At 42.3% G+C, this 14,147-nt stretch overlaps 2 protein-coding genes across 3 annotated transcripts; one reads left to right on the plus strand and one right to left on the minus strand.

Moving 5' to 3' along the window:
• The first annotated feature begins 7,334 nt into the window (after positions 1-7,334).
• Positions 7,335-9,476, plus strand: LOC127348617 (uncharacterized). Of its 2 annotated transcripts, none has more exons than XM_051374578.2 (2): positions 7,335-7,593; positions 8,152-9,476. In XM_051374578.2, the coding sequence occupies exon 2, from the start codon at positions 8,154-8,156 to the stop codon at positions 9,129-9,131; it is 978 nt and encodes a 325-aa protein (XP_051230538.1). In that variant the 5' UTR covers positions 7,335-7,593; positions 8,152-8,153; the 3' UTR covers positions 9,132-9,476. The 2 variants fall into 2 exon arrangements, with proteins under 2 accessions (XP_051230538.1, XP_051230539.1); XM_051374579.2 differs by having other exon boundaries at positions 7,335-7,584.
• A 1,917-nt stretch (positions 9,477-11,393) lies between these two features.
• Positions 11,394-13,034, minus strand: LOC127293873 (presenilin-like protein At2g29900). Its single transcript, XM_051323562.2, has one exon. The coding sequence runs from the start codon at positions 12,957-12,959 to the stop codon at positions 11,595-11,597; it is 1,365 nt and encodes a 454-aa protein (XP_051179522.1). The 5' UTR covers positions 12,960-13,034; the 3' UTR covers positions 11,394-11,594.
• Positions 13,035-14,147: the final 1,113 nt, after the last annotated feature.

The following is a 14,147-nucleotide window of genomic DNA, read 5'->3' on the forward strand; positions in this document are numbered from 1 at the left end:
TTTCTGAAGTGACATGCTACCAACATGACCTTAATCATACTATTGTAAAGCATATGAGATGAATGCAGTGATTCAAAGCAATTGTAAAGACAATGATTAAACAACTGAATCATATAGCAAAGACTTTTCATGAATAGTACTTTCAAGACAAGCATCAATAAGTCTTGCATAAGAGTTAACTCATGAAGCAATAGATTCAAAGTAAAGGCATTGAAGCAACACAAAGGAAGATTAAGTTTCAGCGGTTGCTTTCAACTTGTAACATGTATATCTCATGGATAGTTGTCAATGCAAAGCAATATAACAAGTGCAATAAGCAAGCATGTAAGAATCAATGCACAGTTAACACAAGTGTTTGCTTCTAAGATAGAGAGAAATGGGTAAACTGACTCAACATAAAAGTAGAAGAAAGGCCCTTCGCAGAGGGAAGCATTGATTGCTATATTTGTGCTAGAGCTTTTATTTTGAAAACAAGAAACAATTTTGTCAACGGTAGTAATAAAGCATATGCATTATGTAAATTATATCCTACAAGTTGCAAGCCTCATGCATAGTATACCAATAGTGCCCGCACCTTGTCCTAATTAGCTCGGATTACCTGGATTATCATCGCAATACATATGTTTTAACCAAGTATCACAAAGGGCTACCTCTATGCCGCCTGTACAAAGGTCTAAGGAGAAAGCTCGCATTGGATTTCTCGCTTTTGATTATTCTCACTTATACATCCATACCGGGACAACATAGACAACAGATAATGGACTCCTCTTTAATGCGTAAGCATTTAGCAACAAATAATATTCTCATAAGAGATTGAGGATTGTTGTCCAAAACTGAAACTTCCACCATGAATCATGGCTTTAGTTAGCGGCCCAATGTTCTTCTCTAACAATATGCATGCTCAAACCATTCAACTCATGGTAAATCGCCCTTACTTCAGACAAGACGAACATGCATAGCAACTCACATGATATTCAACAAAGTGTTGATGGCGTCCCCAGGAACATGGTTATCGCTCAACAAGCAACTTATAAGAGATAATATGCATAAGTACATATTCAATACCACAATAGTTTTTAGGCTATTTTTCCCATGAGCTATATATTGCAAAGACAAATAATGGAAATTTAAAGGTAGCACTCAAGCAATTTACTTTGAAATGGCGGAGAAATACCATGTAGTAGGTAGGTATGGTGGACACAAATGGCATAGTGTTTGGCTCAAGGATTTTGGATGCATGAGAAGTATTCCCTCTCGATACACGGCTTAGGCTAGCAAGGTTATTTGAATTAAACACAAGTATGAACCAATACAGCAAAACTCACATAAGAACATATTGCAAGCATTATAAGACTATACATTGTCTTCCTTGTTGTTCAAACCCTTACTAGAAAATATCTAGACCTTAGAGAGACCAATCATGCAAACCAAATTTTAGCAAGCTCTATGTATTTCTTCACTAATAGGTGCAAAGTATATGATGCAAGAGCTTAATCATGAGCACAACAATTGCCAAGTATCAAGTTATTCAAGACATCATACCAATTACTACATGTAGCATTTCCCGTTTCCAACCATATAACAATTAACGAAGCAGTTTCAACCTTCGCCATGAACATTAAAAGCTAAGAACACATGTGTTCATACGAACCAGCAGAGCGTGTCTCTCTCCCACACAAGCATGAATTTATTCAAACAAAACAAACATACGCTCCAAGTAAAGTACATAAGATGTGACCGAATAAAAATATAGTTTCAAGAGAAGGAACCTGATAATTTGTCGATGAAGAAGGGGATGCCTTGGGCATCCCCAAGCTTAGATGCTTGAGTCTTCTTGAAATATGCAGGGGTGAACCACCGGGGCATCCCCAAGCTTAGAGCTTTCACTCTTCTTGATCACATCGTATCATCCTCCTCTCTTGACCCTTGAAAACTTCCTCCACACATAACTCAAAACAACTCATTAGAGGGTTAGTGCATAATCAAAATTCACATGTTCAGAGGTGACACAATCATTCTTAACACTTCTGGACATTGCCCAAAGCTACTGGATGTCAATGGAACAAAGAAATCCATCCAACATAGCAAAAGAAGCAATGCGAAATAAAAGGCAGAATCTGTCAAAACAGAACAGTCCGTAAAGATGAATTTCTAAGAGACACCAGACTTGCTCAATTGAAAATGCTCAAATTGAATGAAAGTTGCATACATATCTGAGGATCACTCACGTAAATTTTCAGAATTTTCTGAGTTACCTACAGAGAATTCTGCCCAAATTCGTGACAGCAAGAAATCTGTTTCTGCGCAGTAATCCAAATCTAGTATCAACCTTACTATCAAAGACTTTACTTGGCACAACAATGCAATAAAATAAAGATAAGGAGAGGTTGCTACAGTAGTAACAACTTCCAAGACTCAAATATAAAACAAAATTGCTGTAGTAAAATAAACACATGGGTTATCTCCCAAGAAGTGCTTTCTTTATAGCCATTAAGATGGGCTCAACAGTTTTAATGATGCACTCGCAAGAAATAGTAGTTGAAGCAAAAGAGAGCATCAAGAAGCAAATTCAAAACACATTTTAAGTCTAACCCACTTCCTATACATAGGAATCTTGTACACAAATGAATTCATGAAGAACAAAGTGACAAGCATAAGAGGATAAAACACGAGTAACTTCAAGATTCTCAACATAAAGAGGGGAAACTTAATATTATTAAGATGCATATAACCATGTTTCCCTCTCTCATAATAACTTTCAGTAGCATCATTGATGAAATCCACAATATACCCATCATTTAAAACATTCTTATCATGGTTCATATGCATAGAAGTATCATTAATTTTGGCATAAGAAGAGTTCTTCTCATTAATAGTAATTGGAGCAAGATTATTATCAAGAATTTGAACATGGTAAACAAGTTTCATATTAAGGAAATTGTTTTTGGCAATCCAATCATAACTATGACAAGTTCCATAAGGATAGTTATAACCTATATCATAGCATTCTTTATAATAATCATTAAAGGTCGGAGGCACAGTGTCATCATAAGAAATAGAATAGTTATCTTTCACAGTCGGTTTATCTGTGACCATACCATCATTGTTATTAGAAGGAGATGTATCAAACATGTAATGATCAGTAGCAAAAGGATTTTCAAACACCTCATCCCCAAGCTTAGAGCTTTCTATATCATTATGGGAGGAAGCATGGATAATACTGATACTATGGCAATTATTAACATCATCATTTTCAGAATTAGTTTCCCAGAAATTTGCAATATCAAAAGTAGTGTGCTCTTTCAAATCATGATCACTAATGTATGTAAAGGGCATAGGAAGATCATTGTATTCAGATTCATTATCATAATAATCATTAGGAGCAACATACTTACGGTTACCTATCGTTACCTCATTTATGCGGGGATATGCTGTTATCTCTTTCTCTTTATCCCCCATCTTCTTCTTCTTCTTCTTCTTCTTCTTCTTCTTCGTTCCCTTCTTCTTCTTCTTCTCTTCCTTCTCCTCGTTCCCTTCTTTAGGAGGAAGAGGCTTGAAGGGAGGCTTTTCCACATAACCTGATTTATTTCTAGCAACAATAGAAGAAACTTGGGAGGATTCCTCCTTTTCATTAATAAGTTCAAAACACACAGCGGTCCTATCATATTTTGGCAAGGTGTCATCTTCTAAAATATTTTGTATGTAAGTATTTGTATGGCAATTATCAATGCAATAAGAAAAACACCCATGCAGGACATCATCAATATCAAGATCATTATTATCTAACAAAGAAATTTTCCTTGATAACTCTTCACACCACAAAAATAAAGTGAGTTCATCATGCTGATTAGGAGTGATTTCATCATCACAATACAAACTTGCAGCACTAATGGGGTTCAAATTATCATTGGATGAGCATTGAAAATTAAAATGACCCGCTCTATGGCAAAGTTCACAAATAAAAGGATAGATGGCACAAACTTTTTTACCAAGATCATCTAGAGCCCTAAACCACTTTCTAGTTTTTTCATTAATATGATGGATACAATATTCATCTTTGATTTGATTAATTCCACAAGGTCTATGCATTCCACAAAAATTAACATGCTTATAGGAAATAGCATTCTTAGGAGTTTGAGCATGCTTATTGCAATCATCAACAACAATTTCATTCTTCATGCAAGCCTCTTTAAAAGGTTCATGATACTTATCAAAATTATTTTTAGGCAATTCAAAATGAGAGGCAAAAGCTTTATAAAGATTTGCAGCAACTTGAGAGTCAAGACCATAAGTAGCACTCATATTTCGAAATTTATCAGTATCCATAAAAGTTTCAATGCATTCATAATCATAATTTATACCTGACTCTTTACCTTTATCATTCTCCCAATCTTCAGCATTCTCCTCAATCCGATCAAGAATATCCCACCTAGCTTCAACCTCCTTGCTTGTGAAAGATCCCTCCGAACAGGCATCTAGATAGTCCTTGTGATGTCCTGAAAGCCTCGCATAAAAATTGTTAATAATAACATTACGGGGGAGCTCATGAATGGGACATTTAAGCATTAGTGACTTCAATCTCCCCCATGCTTGAGAAATACTCTCTCCATCACGAGGATAAAAGTTATAAATGTAATTCCTATCAATATGCACTTCATGAGGAGGATAAAATTTAGAATAAAAGAGAGATACAATTTCCTCCCAACCAAGAGAATGACTATTCTTCAGCAATTTATACCAATGCGCCGCTTTACCAGACAGCGAAATAGAGAATAGTTTCTTCCTCACTTCATCCATAGAGATACCTGCACACTTGAATAACCCGCATAATTCATGCAAAAACAGTAAATGATCTCCAGGATGGACAGTTCCATCCCCTTCATAGCGGTTATCAATAACACGTTCAATAATTTTCATGGGTATCTCGAAAGCAGTACTTGCAGTTGGTGGATTTAAAATATCACAAGCATCATTAGAGTTATCGCATATGGGAGATAAAGCATTATCAGAGCAAATTTTCTCCCCTAAAGATGGGAAGCTAAAAAGATCACAAAAACTAACTTCCCCAAGCTTATACTTCTCCATAGCGTTAGTAGTGATTGCGTTCATACTAATAACATTGCTACTAGCATGCAAATGAGGTTCCATAGGTTCTTTAGTTTTCGCATCACACAATTCATGTCTTAACTTAGGAAATAAATTAAAAAGCTCATAGTTGTTTTCCATTATGCCTTACTAGTGTAAAACAAGAAACAAAAAGATGCAATTGCAGGATCTAAAGGAAATAGCTTCGAGCACTTACAACGGCGCCGGAAAATAGCTTAGTAGCCGAGATCCGGAGTGTGAGTGCCTTTTACCTTTCCTCCCCGGCAACGGCGCCAGAAAATAGCTTGATGTCTATGCACACTCCTTTTCCTGTAGACAGTGTTGGGCCTCCAAGAGCAGAGGTTTGTAGAACAGCAGCAAGTTTTCCCTTAAGTGGATCACCCAAGGTTTATCGAACTCAGGGAGGAAGAGGTCAAAGATATCCCTCTCAAGCAACCCTGCGATCACAATGCAAGAAGTCTCTTGTGTCCCCAACACACCTAATACACTTGTCAGATGTATAGGTGCACTAGTTCGGCGAAGAGATAGTGAGATGCAAGTAATATGGATGAGTATGAGTGGTAATAGCAATCTGAATAAAATATGGCAGCGAGTAAACATGCAACAAAACAGTAAACAAACGGAGATTCGATGTGTGGAAACAAGGCCTAGGGATCCTGCTTTCACTAGTGGACACTCTCAACAATGATCACATAATAGAACCACTCTACACTCTTTTGTTGGATGATGAACACCATGATTGTGTAGGGCTACAAGAGCACCTCAATGCCGGAGTTAACAAGCTCCACAACATTCGATATTCATATTTAATTAACCTTAGAGTGCATGATAGATCAACACAACTATACCAAGTACTAACATAGCATGCACACTGTCACCATCACACTATGAAATGAGGAATAGATCACATTAATACCATCATAGTAATAGTTAACTTCATAATCTACAAGAGATCACAATCATAAACTACGCCAAGTACTACATGATGCACACACTGTCACCATTACATCATGGAGGAGGAATAGAGTACTTTAATAACATCACTAGAGTAGCACATAGATGATATTCAACTAGATCACATAAAGAGAGAGATGAACCACACAGCGGAGCCCTCAGCCCCGGGGGTGGATTACTCCCTCCTCATCATGGAGACAGCGATGGCGGTGAAGATGGCGATGGAGACGGCGGTGGAGATGACTCCGAGGGCAATTCCCCGTCCCGGCAGGGTGCCGGAATAGAGACTTCTGTCCCCCGAATTGGAGTTTCGCGATGGCGGCGGCTCTGGAAGGTTTTCTCGGGTTTTGTCAATCGGGGTCGAAGTTTTAGGTCAGGGAGGCCTAAATAGGCGAAGAGGCGGAGTCGGAGGGGCCACGGGGGACCCACACACTAGGGGGGCGCCCCCCCCTTGGCCGCGCCGCCCTGTGGGGTGGGGCCCCCCTGGCTCCCCTCTGGCCCCTCTTCGGTGCTCTGGAAGCTTCCGGGAAAAATAAGATATTGGGCGTTGATTTCGTCCGATTCCGAGAATATTTCCTTTGTAGGATTTCCGAAACCAAAAACAGCAGAAAACAGCAACTGGCACTTCGGCATCTCGTCAATAGGTTAGTTCCGGAAAACGCATAAAAATAATATAAAGTGTGAATAAAACATGTAGGTATTGTCATAAAACAAGCATGGAACATCAGAAATTATAGATACGTTGGAGACGTATCAACGGGCACCGTCGACGACGAGGAGGACACAAGTTCCTCCGGCGCGTCAACCGGCACCGCCTCTTCGGAAGAGGTGACGAGCAGGAAGCGCCACCTTGAGGACGACGAGACGGGGCCATCAAAGAAGAAGAAGTAGTTTAATTTTTTAATGTAATTTGATTATATTTTTTCGAAGTTTTATATGTAATTTGTTTATGTTGCATCGATTTGAATATTAGTGCCGAGTTTTCTTATATCTAATAAAATTAAAAATACAGTGTTTTTTAAGTTTCGGGGGCGTGTTTGGGGGACGCGGCTGGGGAGCGACGTCCCCAAACATGACACGAGCGAAACACATCCTCCAAATGCTCGATCCGACGCCATTTGGAGAACGGTTTGGAGAATGCGTCTCCAGATGCTCTAACGTTTGGAAATTTGAAGAATAGCAACTATGGAAGGAGGAGAAAGGGTCCAACCAGTGAAGTTCTCTACAGTAGGGCAGTACCACAACACGTCTCGACTAGCCGTTCCAGTCTTCCCCTCCAAAGCTCCTCCCACCTCCAATCCAAAGAAAAAGAAAAGAAATGCTCGCTCCTCCCACCCGAAAACAAGAAAAGAAAAAAGCAGGCCTCGGCGACTACCTCCTCGGCCCAGGCCTCCTCCCTCCCAAAACGGCAACTCGCCAAGAACACCGCCGCGGCGCATTCAGCACGAGAGGAGCGAGCCGCCCTTTCCCCCACCGGCGTGCCAAGAACTTCCTTCTGATTCCTCGACCGGCCAAGAATCGACGGTACTGGAGGTGGGTTTTCTTTCTTTTTTCCTTCTTACTTTCTCCCTTTTTGTTAAGGAGGAGCTGGGGTTTTCAAGTCCCTGCAGAAATCTTGAGTTCTTGATTCGTTCGCTCAGTGTAAAAAGTAGCTGGCTTTCCTCCGGGTATGGCGGAACCCTAGCTGCGTTCTTGTGTGAAGTTTGAATCTTTAGCCTTTCTTGGATGATTCGATTCTTTACCCCCAAAACTGCTCCATTTGGCGTTCTTGGTTTTTCCCACGAGTAGCAACTCGCAGGTTACTGTCCCTCCTTATGAATCCAAAAAAGATAATTTTTACTTGATTCTCAGTGGAACTGACGGTCAAAAGATTTCTAGTAAATTTTCTACCCATTCCACAAGATAACATCGAATTGATTTTGAAGATGAAATGGGTTTCCCCCCAAGTTTTCCGTTTGCCCCTCCGTAAAAGAACCCCCCTTTTAACGCCATATTCAGGAACCACTCTGTAGCATTCTGATTTCTTGCTGCTATCACCTTGTTTTGTCGATTCTTACTCTGATTAATGGTTGCTACTACCTATGTATTCAGGCATGCCACCGACGGGGAGGAAGCATTGGTGCAAGCACTGCAAGAAGAGCTTCCCTTCTGGGATGTCCCTTGGAGGCCACATGGCGGTCCATAGGAACAGGCGCAAGAAACAGAGGAGCGGCACTACAAGCACTGACAGCGTCGGCGAGAGATATGGTCTCCGGGAGAGGTGCCTGAAGTCTTCGTGCCTGGCAGATTCCACTTCCAGTGACGATGATCCTTGGGCATTGTTCCCCAAGACTGAATGCCAGCTATGCTTCAAGTCTTTTGCCTCCCGTGATGCCCTGTCGATACACATGAGGGTACACATGCGCCGTAGGAACAAGATGGTTGTGGAGCGCAACGTATCGTTAGGTGATGGTGATCCAAATGCTGCTGTATTTGCTGCTCCAGTGAGAAAGAAGAGGTCAAAGAGGATTGCTCTGGACACAGTTCCTGCCGCAGCGATGAAGACCGACGGGATAGAGGAGGTCGATGCCGCACACATTCTTGTGATGCTTTCAGGAGATCATGGCATGTGCTCAGATTTTGCGAATTGCGATGAAGACTTTGAGATGGATGGCAACGTGCCGTATGATCCACCGATGATGGAGCTGAGTTCTTCTGATCATCACGGCCTTACCGGAGAAGACAATGAGCTGATGGAGCCAGAAACTTCTACTGGCTCTTATGAGGAAGTGAAGTTTCTCAGTCTTTCAGAGGTCTTCAAGGCAACAACAAGATATGAGTGCAAGCTGTGTGGAAAGGTCTGCGCGTCTGCTAGGTCATTAGGAGGCCACATGAAGGGTCACAGAGGTATTCGCAAATCTGCAGCGAGTCAACCTCGTAAACAGCTGCTTGAACAGGATCGAAAGTTGTTTGTTCTCAGCCATGCAGCTCCCAGTATATGGAATTACAGAAGAGCAAGAACAAAGTCTGAACTAGATCCATCGTGGGTGGAAAGCAGCCTCCCGGGTGAAGGAATGCTAGGTGTTGTCTGAAATTGGTTACAGTTTCTTCACGGGTCATGTGGCTAAACCACACTTGTTCTAGTAATTGATAGCTGAAGAGTATGAAACTGGGAATGATGTCTCCTCAATCATTATGCACAATTCTGTCCTTCGGAATGGTCAGTGTTGGTACATGTTCCACTGCCTTTTTTTGGTTTTCAAACATTGAAATGTAGTCACTGACTATCAGTGCATTAGTGGCACTGCCTTTTTTGGTTCTCGAACATTGGTATGTAGTTTCTGACAAGAAGCACAATAGTCCTAGATTTAGCTATTCCCTAGTAGAGAGCAGTGTTGTCCATGTTGCAGAAATTATTCATTTATTTTTGCCTCCAAGACTCTACCAACTATTATTCAGTTCACTGTAGTTTTTTTTTTCTGCTTTGGCTCAGCTGGTTTAGCTTCCTAATTCGTTCAGCTGATTTGGTTTCAGAACAGCTCATTGCTCAGTTTTAGCTTTGCCCAGTTAAAGGATGTGCAGACTACGCATTCCAAATTCCTGGCATTCGGAATTGTTTAAATCTTGTGTGGCTATTTTCATTTCAGACTGATACTTTTCACAGGGCTGATACCAAAATACAAAAAATACGTTCATAGATTTTTGGATAAAACCAGTGCATGCAATCAATAATTTGTGTCTTCTGCATCATTGAGTTTGTGGCTTCAAAGAAGCAGTTATGAAATAACTGAAAGGCCAGTAGTATAAGATTGGCACAATTCTGAATTGGCATAACTTAATTTTGCGATGCCATAAAGTTTTGGGCACAAATTTGATCTACTCATCAACAGTAGCATCTCTTTTTTGTTTGTCAACATGTGCAGAATTTACATTTGATTTTTTATATGGTAAAGATTTATTTTTCCAGCGCACTCAATTATTTTATAATTTTCTCAAAATATATAGATTTTGCACCACAAGCCATGGTACCACTAAACAGATGCTCCCAGATAATTATCACATTTGATTATGCTGGGTATAAGGTGTTCTCTTCTTATGAACCGTAAAAAGGGCAGATGCCATGACTGATCATTATCTGTGTTGTACTCAAGTCAGAATTATTGCAGTCAAGATTGATAGGTTAAATTTCAGTTCTCAAAATAGTTATGACCCGTCATCTGGGACTATTCTGAATGCAAATGTATAAACTCACCCTTTTAACTTCAATGGTAGGAAGTAGGATAGTAGTTTGTTCTTAGCATCAGACAGCAGCATTCTAATGAATAAACATGCTCACTGAATCATGCAGGTAACGCTCTGTGCAGGACCATATATTTTTAACCTCCTTCAGATTATGTATCAGCATTGTAGAAGTCTCACAACCCAAAGTTTCTTAAGCCCTTCAAATTTGTTTCTGGGAGCTCCTGATTTTTCAGATCTGATAGGTATTAGCCAAAGTGAGGTCGAGGGTAAAACAGCTCAAAGAATAATAAAACCAGACCTCCCCAATGTCACTTTAGATGTTTTTTTGGTGCTGAACGACTGCTGTAAATCTGTAATCACACGCATAGAGAGAAAGGCTATGAAGTGCGGAGGAAAATTATATTGCTTGTTGGTAAGGTGTTCAGAGCGCAGAATGTTGCCATTCTGTTGTTAATTCTGATGTCCCTCCTCGATTGCTTCTGATATATTATCGCCACCTCGATTGCTTCTGTTTTTGTTATCGCCAATGAAATGTTATCATCAACCTTCCCATAGTTCCTTTTTTCCTTTGAAAATTAATAAAGAGGCGAACACGGGCATAACAGTGAACAGAATACTTCAGTATAAATCGAGGCCCAGACAAGCACAATCGGAAGGGTTATGTTCCAAGTTCTTCCCTGTTGAGATACTACTACTTCTCATTGCAACAGGACATACGAAGTCCGAGATTTTTTATATTTCTCCGAACCATATTACTTGTCGAAGATTTAGTGTAATTTGGGTCATATTCTTCTCTATAGCGGCTGGTGTGATTTTCTGGGAGAAATTTTTGACTATCATAATATATCTCTTCATTTTCTATGGGGTGAAAGCCTTGAGTTATCAGAAATAACTTTATACGTAGTATTGTTTAGTAACTACAATCCATGCTCTCACAAAAGCTACAAACGAGCATATTGCTAAAAAGAATTAGTGCAGAATATGTAACAACACTCTGAAGAATACATTTATACTGAGTAAAAAATATTGACAACCAAGCAAAGTACAACTGAAAAATTATAGGGATATTTGAAGATATACAGGCTGTGCAGTACCAGATTAATGACAAAAGTAGCTTCTTCGAAACACTAAATATCATTGCCAGGAAGGGTTGACAGCCATTCCATACAGTAACATGTCACGTGAGCCATCAGATTGACAGTTCACAAGCATGGCCTAACCCAGATGAACACTTCCATAAACATGACCTGACCATCTGGAGAAGGCCTTAACTGTGAACTACTAAGATACAACCATGCAATGCTGCATTAATCCTAAAACATGAGGAAATTTGTGGAGCACTGCATAACAAAGTTCTCGAGCAGTGTTCTAGTGAGCACGTAAAACAAGACGCCGAGGGTGATGGACACCGGCAGAGCAGGCAATGCCTTGCGGAAGAATGCCAGCAGTAGCAGAGTAACACCGAGCCCAGCAATGATGGCGAGATAGCATGCGTAGACCGTCATGTAGTCGTACATAGCCGCCCTCCCGACGAGCACGCTGTAGAATATGAAATCGCCCAGCCCAAGCTTGATGGCCCCTGAGGAGCCCAACCCAATGCCGCCTTCATCGTCGCTGTCGTCGTCCTGTTGTTCCCTGGTTCTATCTGGCTGTGGCTGGATCAATGGCACCCTCAGTGCAGCAACGTCAACTCTAGTCTCTGGCAGTGCTGCCAACACCTCCCTTGTTTGTGCATTGGCAGGATCAGAGCTCAAAGCTGGCACTAGAAATTGGCTGAGGCTTGGATTACCAACGGCAGCTTGGGTCAAGGAATCGGCTGAATTGCTTCTTCTCCTCAATGCCTCAGCGATCGCATCAGCTGTGGAAGTAGGATCCAAATCCCCAGCAGGAGGCTGCCTGGAGGCCCAAAGACGCCAATTCTGGCCGTGCCTGGGATCGACTGGCCTTGCCTCGTAGATCAATGCCGGTATCTCCTCGTTTCTCTCCATGGCTAGCTCGAGAAGGACCCTTAGAGGGCCACCGGGGATGAGGACGGCCCCGAGATCGTAGACGGCCATGGCGAGGAGCAGCGCCCAGGTGGTCCACTCCGGGAGCAGCGTGAACCAGAAGGCGGTGAGCACGGCGATGGCGAGGAGCGCGGACTGGTGGAGCGCGATGGGGACGGAGGCCGGCGAGACGGCGGCGAGCGCGAGCGCGGCCACCGCGTTGGGGAGGAGGAGCGCGAAGGAGACGGCGTCGAGCGGGAGGCGGAGGCGGGAGAGGAGCAGGAGGCATATCTGGCCGCCGAGCGCGAGCAGGACCCAGATCGCGGAGAAGCCCATGTAGGCGCGGAGGCAGGGCGTGCAGCGGAAGTAGAAGAGCAGCGCCATGAGGAAGGTCGCGGCCGTGACGAAGACCACGAAGGTGCCGGCGGTGATGAGCGCGGAGGTGAGGTCGTCGCCCGCGCCGGCGTCTCCGCCGGCGGCCGCGGCCGTGTTGAGGGCGGCGGTGAGCGGGGACGGGGACGAGGGGGAGGATAGGATGGAGACGAGGAGGACGACGATAAGCATGCAGGCGGAGACTGGCCCGACGATGCGGGTGATGTCCTCGCCGAGGGAGTCGAGTATGGTGGCAGGCGCCCCGCCGCCGGGGACGGGGACGGGAACGTCGACGGCGGGGGCTGGGCCGCCGTCCGCCATTGATGCGGCGGAGATGGGGGATTATTTTCCGTGGAGAGATTGCCGGTTGGGCTGCGGTCTTGGACTGCTGTAAGAGGGGCCTTCCGAGAGTATTGAGTCGCTTTAGGACGCGTACTGTGACGGGCTTCGCCATGAGCCCGCCCTGCCAGGGTGACGTCTCCCTCCAGCCCTCCGGGAGTCCAATCTGGATCCAACATCCAACTCCTATAAGAATCTTCGAGAGATTGAGTCCAAGAACCAAACTTTTAAAAATTAACTAAGTCATCACATACATTTTGCTATCCATGAAAACCGCCTCCCACTAGAAACATGCTGATTGATTGAGAGTGGCACTTCCATCCTAACCATCCAATTATAGGTTGGTTCTTTGTCTTTGCAGATTTTAAACCAAGGTTTCTAAATGGTTTCATCTAAGAAGGATCTGAGTGATTTAAAAAGAAGTTTGTGAGTCACGAGTGTAAATAAATACTTTGAGGGCATCTTGAAACAACATAAGTAATATTATGAATGAATCACCTTAAAATAACATACGAGAGAAAATTTTCTTCTTTTAGAACAAAAGGTAGAACCCAATGAACAATTCCATTCGAATGAATGTTCTAGAGGAGCCCTTTTCCACTATATTCGTGATATTATAAAATGGAATCAACTACAAATTTCAATCTCCACTACTAACTCCTAAATGAAACCATGTAATAAGCTAGCGAGTGACTCCCATCATTCCCGAAAAGAAGGAAGGACCATATGTTTTTCGAGATTACACTTTGGTCAAGTATTGGACCAATAAAACTGTTTTTATATACCCAAAAAATTATGTAATTTAAAATGTTTGGATCTTTTGATGTACACTTATACTCCGCAACAAACACTATGCCATGGTAATCATCACAAGGCATTTTTAAATAACGAACCACGTCCGAAAAAGCCACATAAGAGTGGAGGGGTCACTTACGGGACACCAACAATAAACATGCCCCCACCCCATGGGGCGCTTTTTCTATCTTATAGCTATGGGCCGCACAATTTGGCCTCTAGGCACTTAGCCTTTGCGTTGAGAGATATTAGATGGCGCCACAAATTAGATCATGCGAATTACATGATAATTGGCACTAATATAGTTCCTATCCGCACATGCTTTTGTGCATAGAAATTTGATATATCAACATATAACTCAAATCAGATAAAAGC

Source organism: Lolium perenne, chromosome 4 (assembly GCF_019359855.2).
Source record: "Lolium perenne isolate Kyuss_39 chromosome 4, Kyuss_2.0, whole genome shotgun sequence".
Taxonomy (NCBI): domain Eukaryota; kingdom Viridiplantae; phylum Streptophyta; class Magnoliopsida; order Poales; family Poaceae; genus Lolium; species Lolium perenne.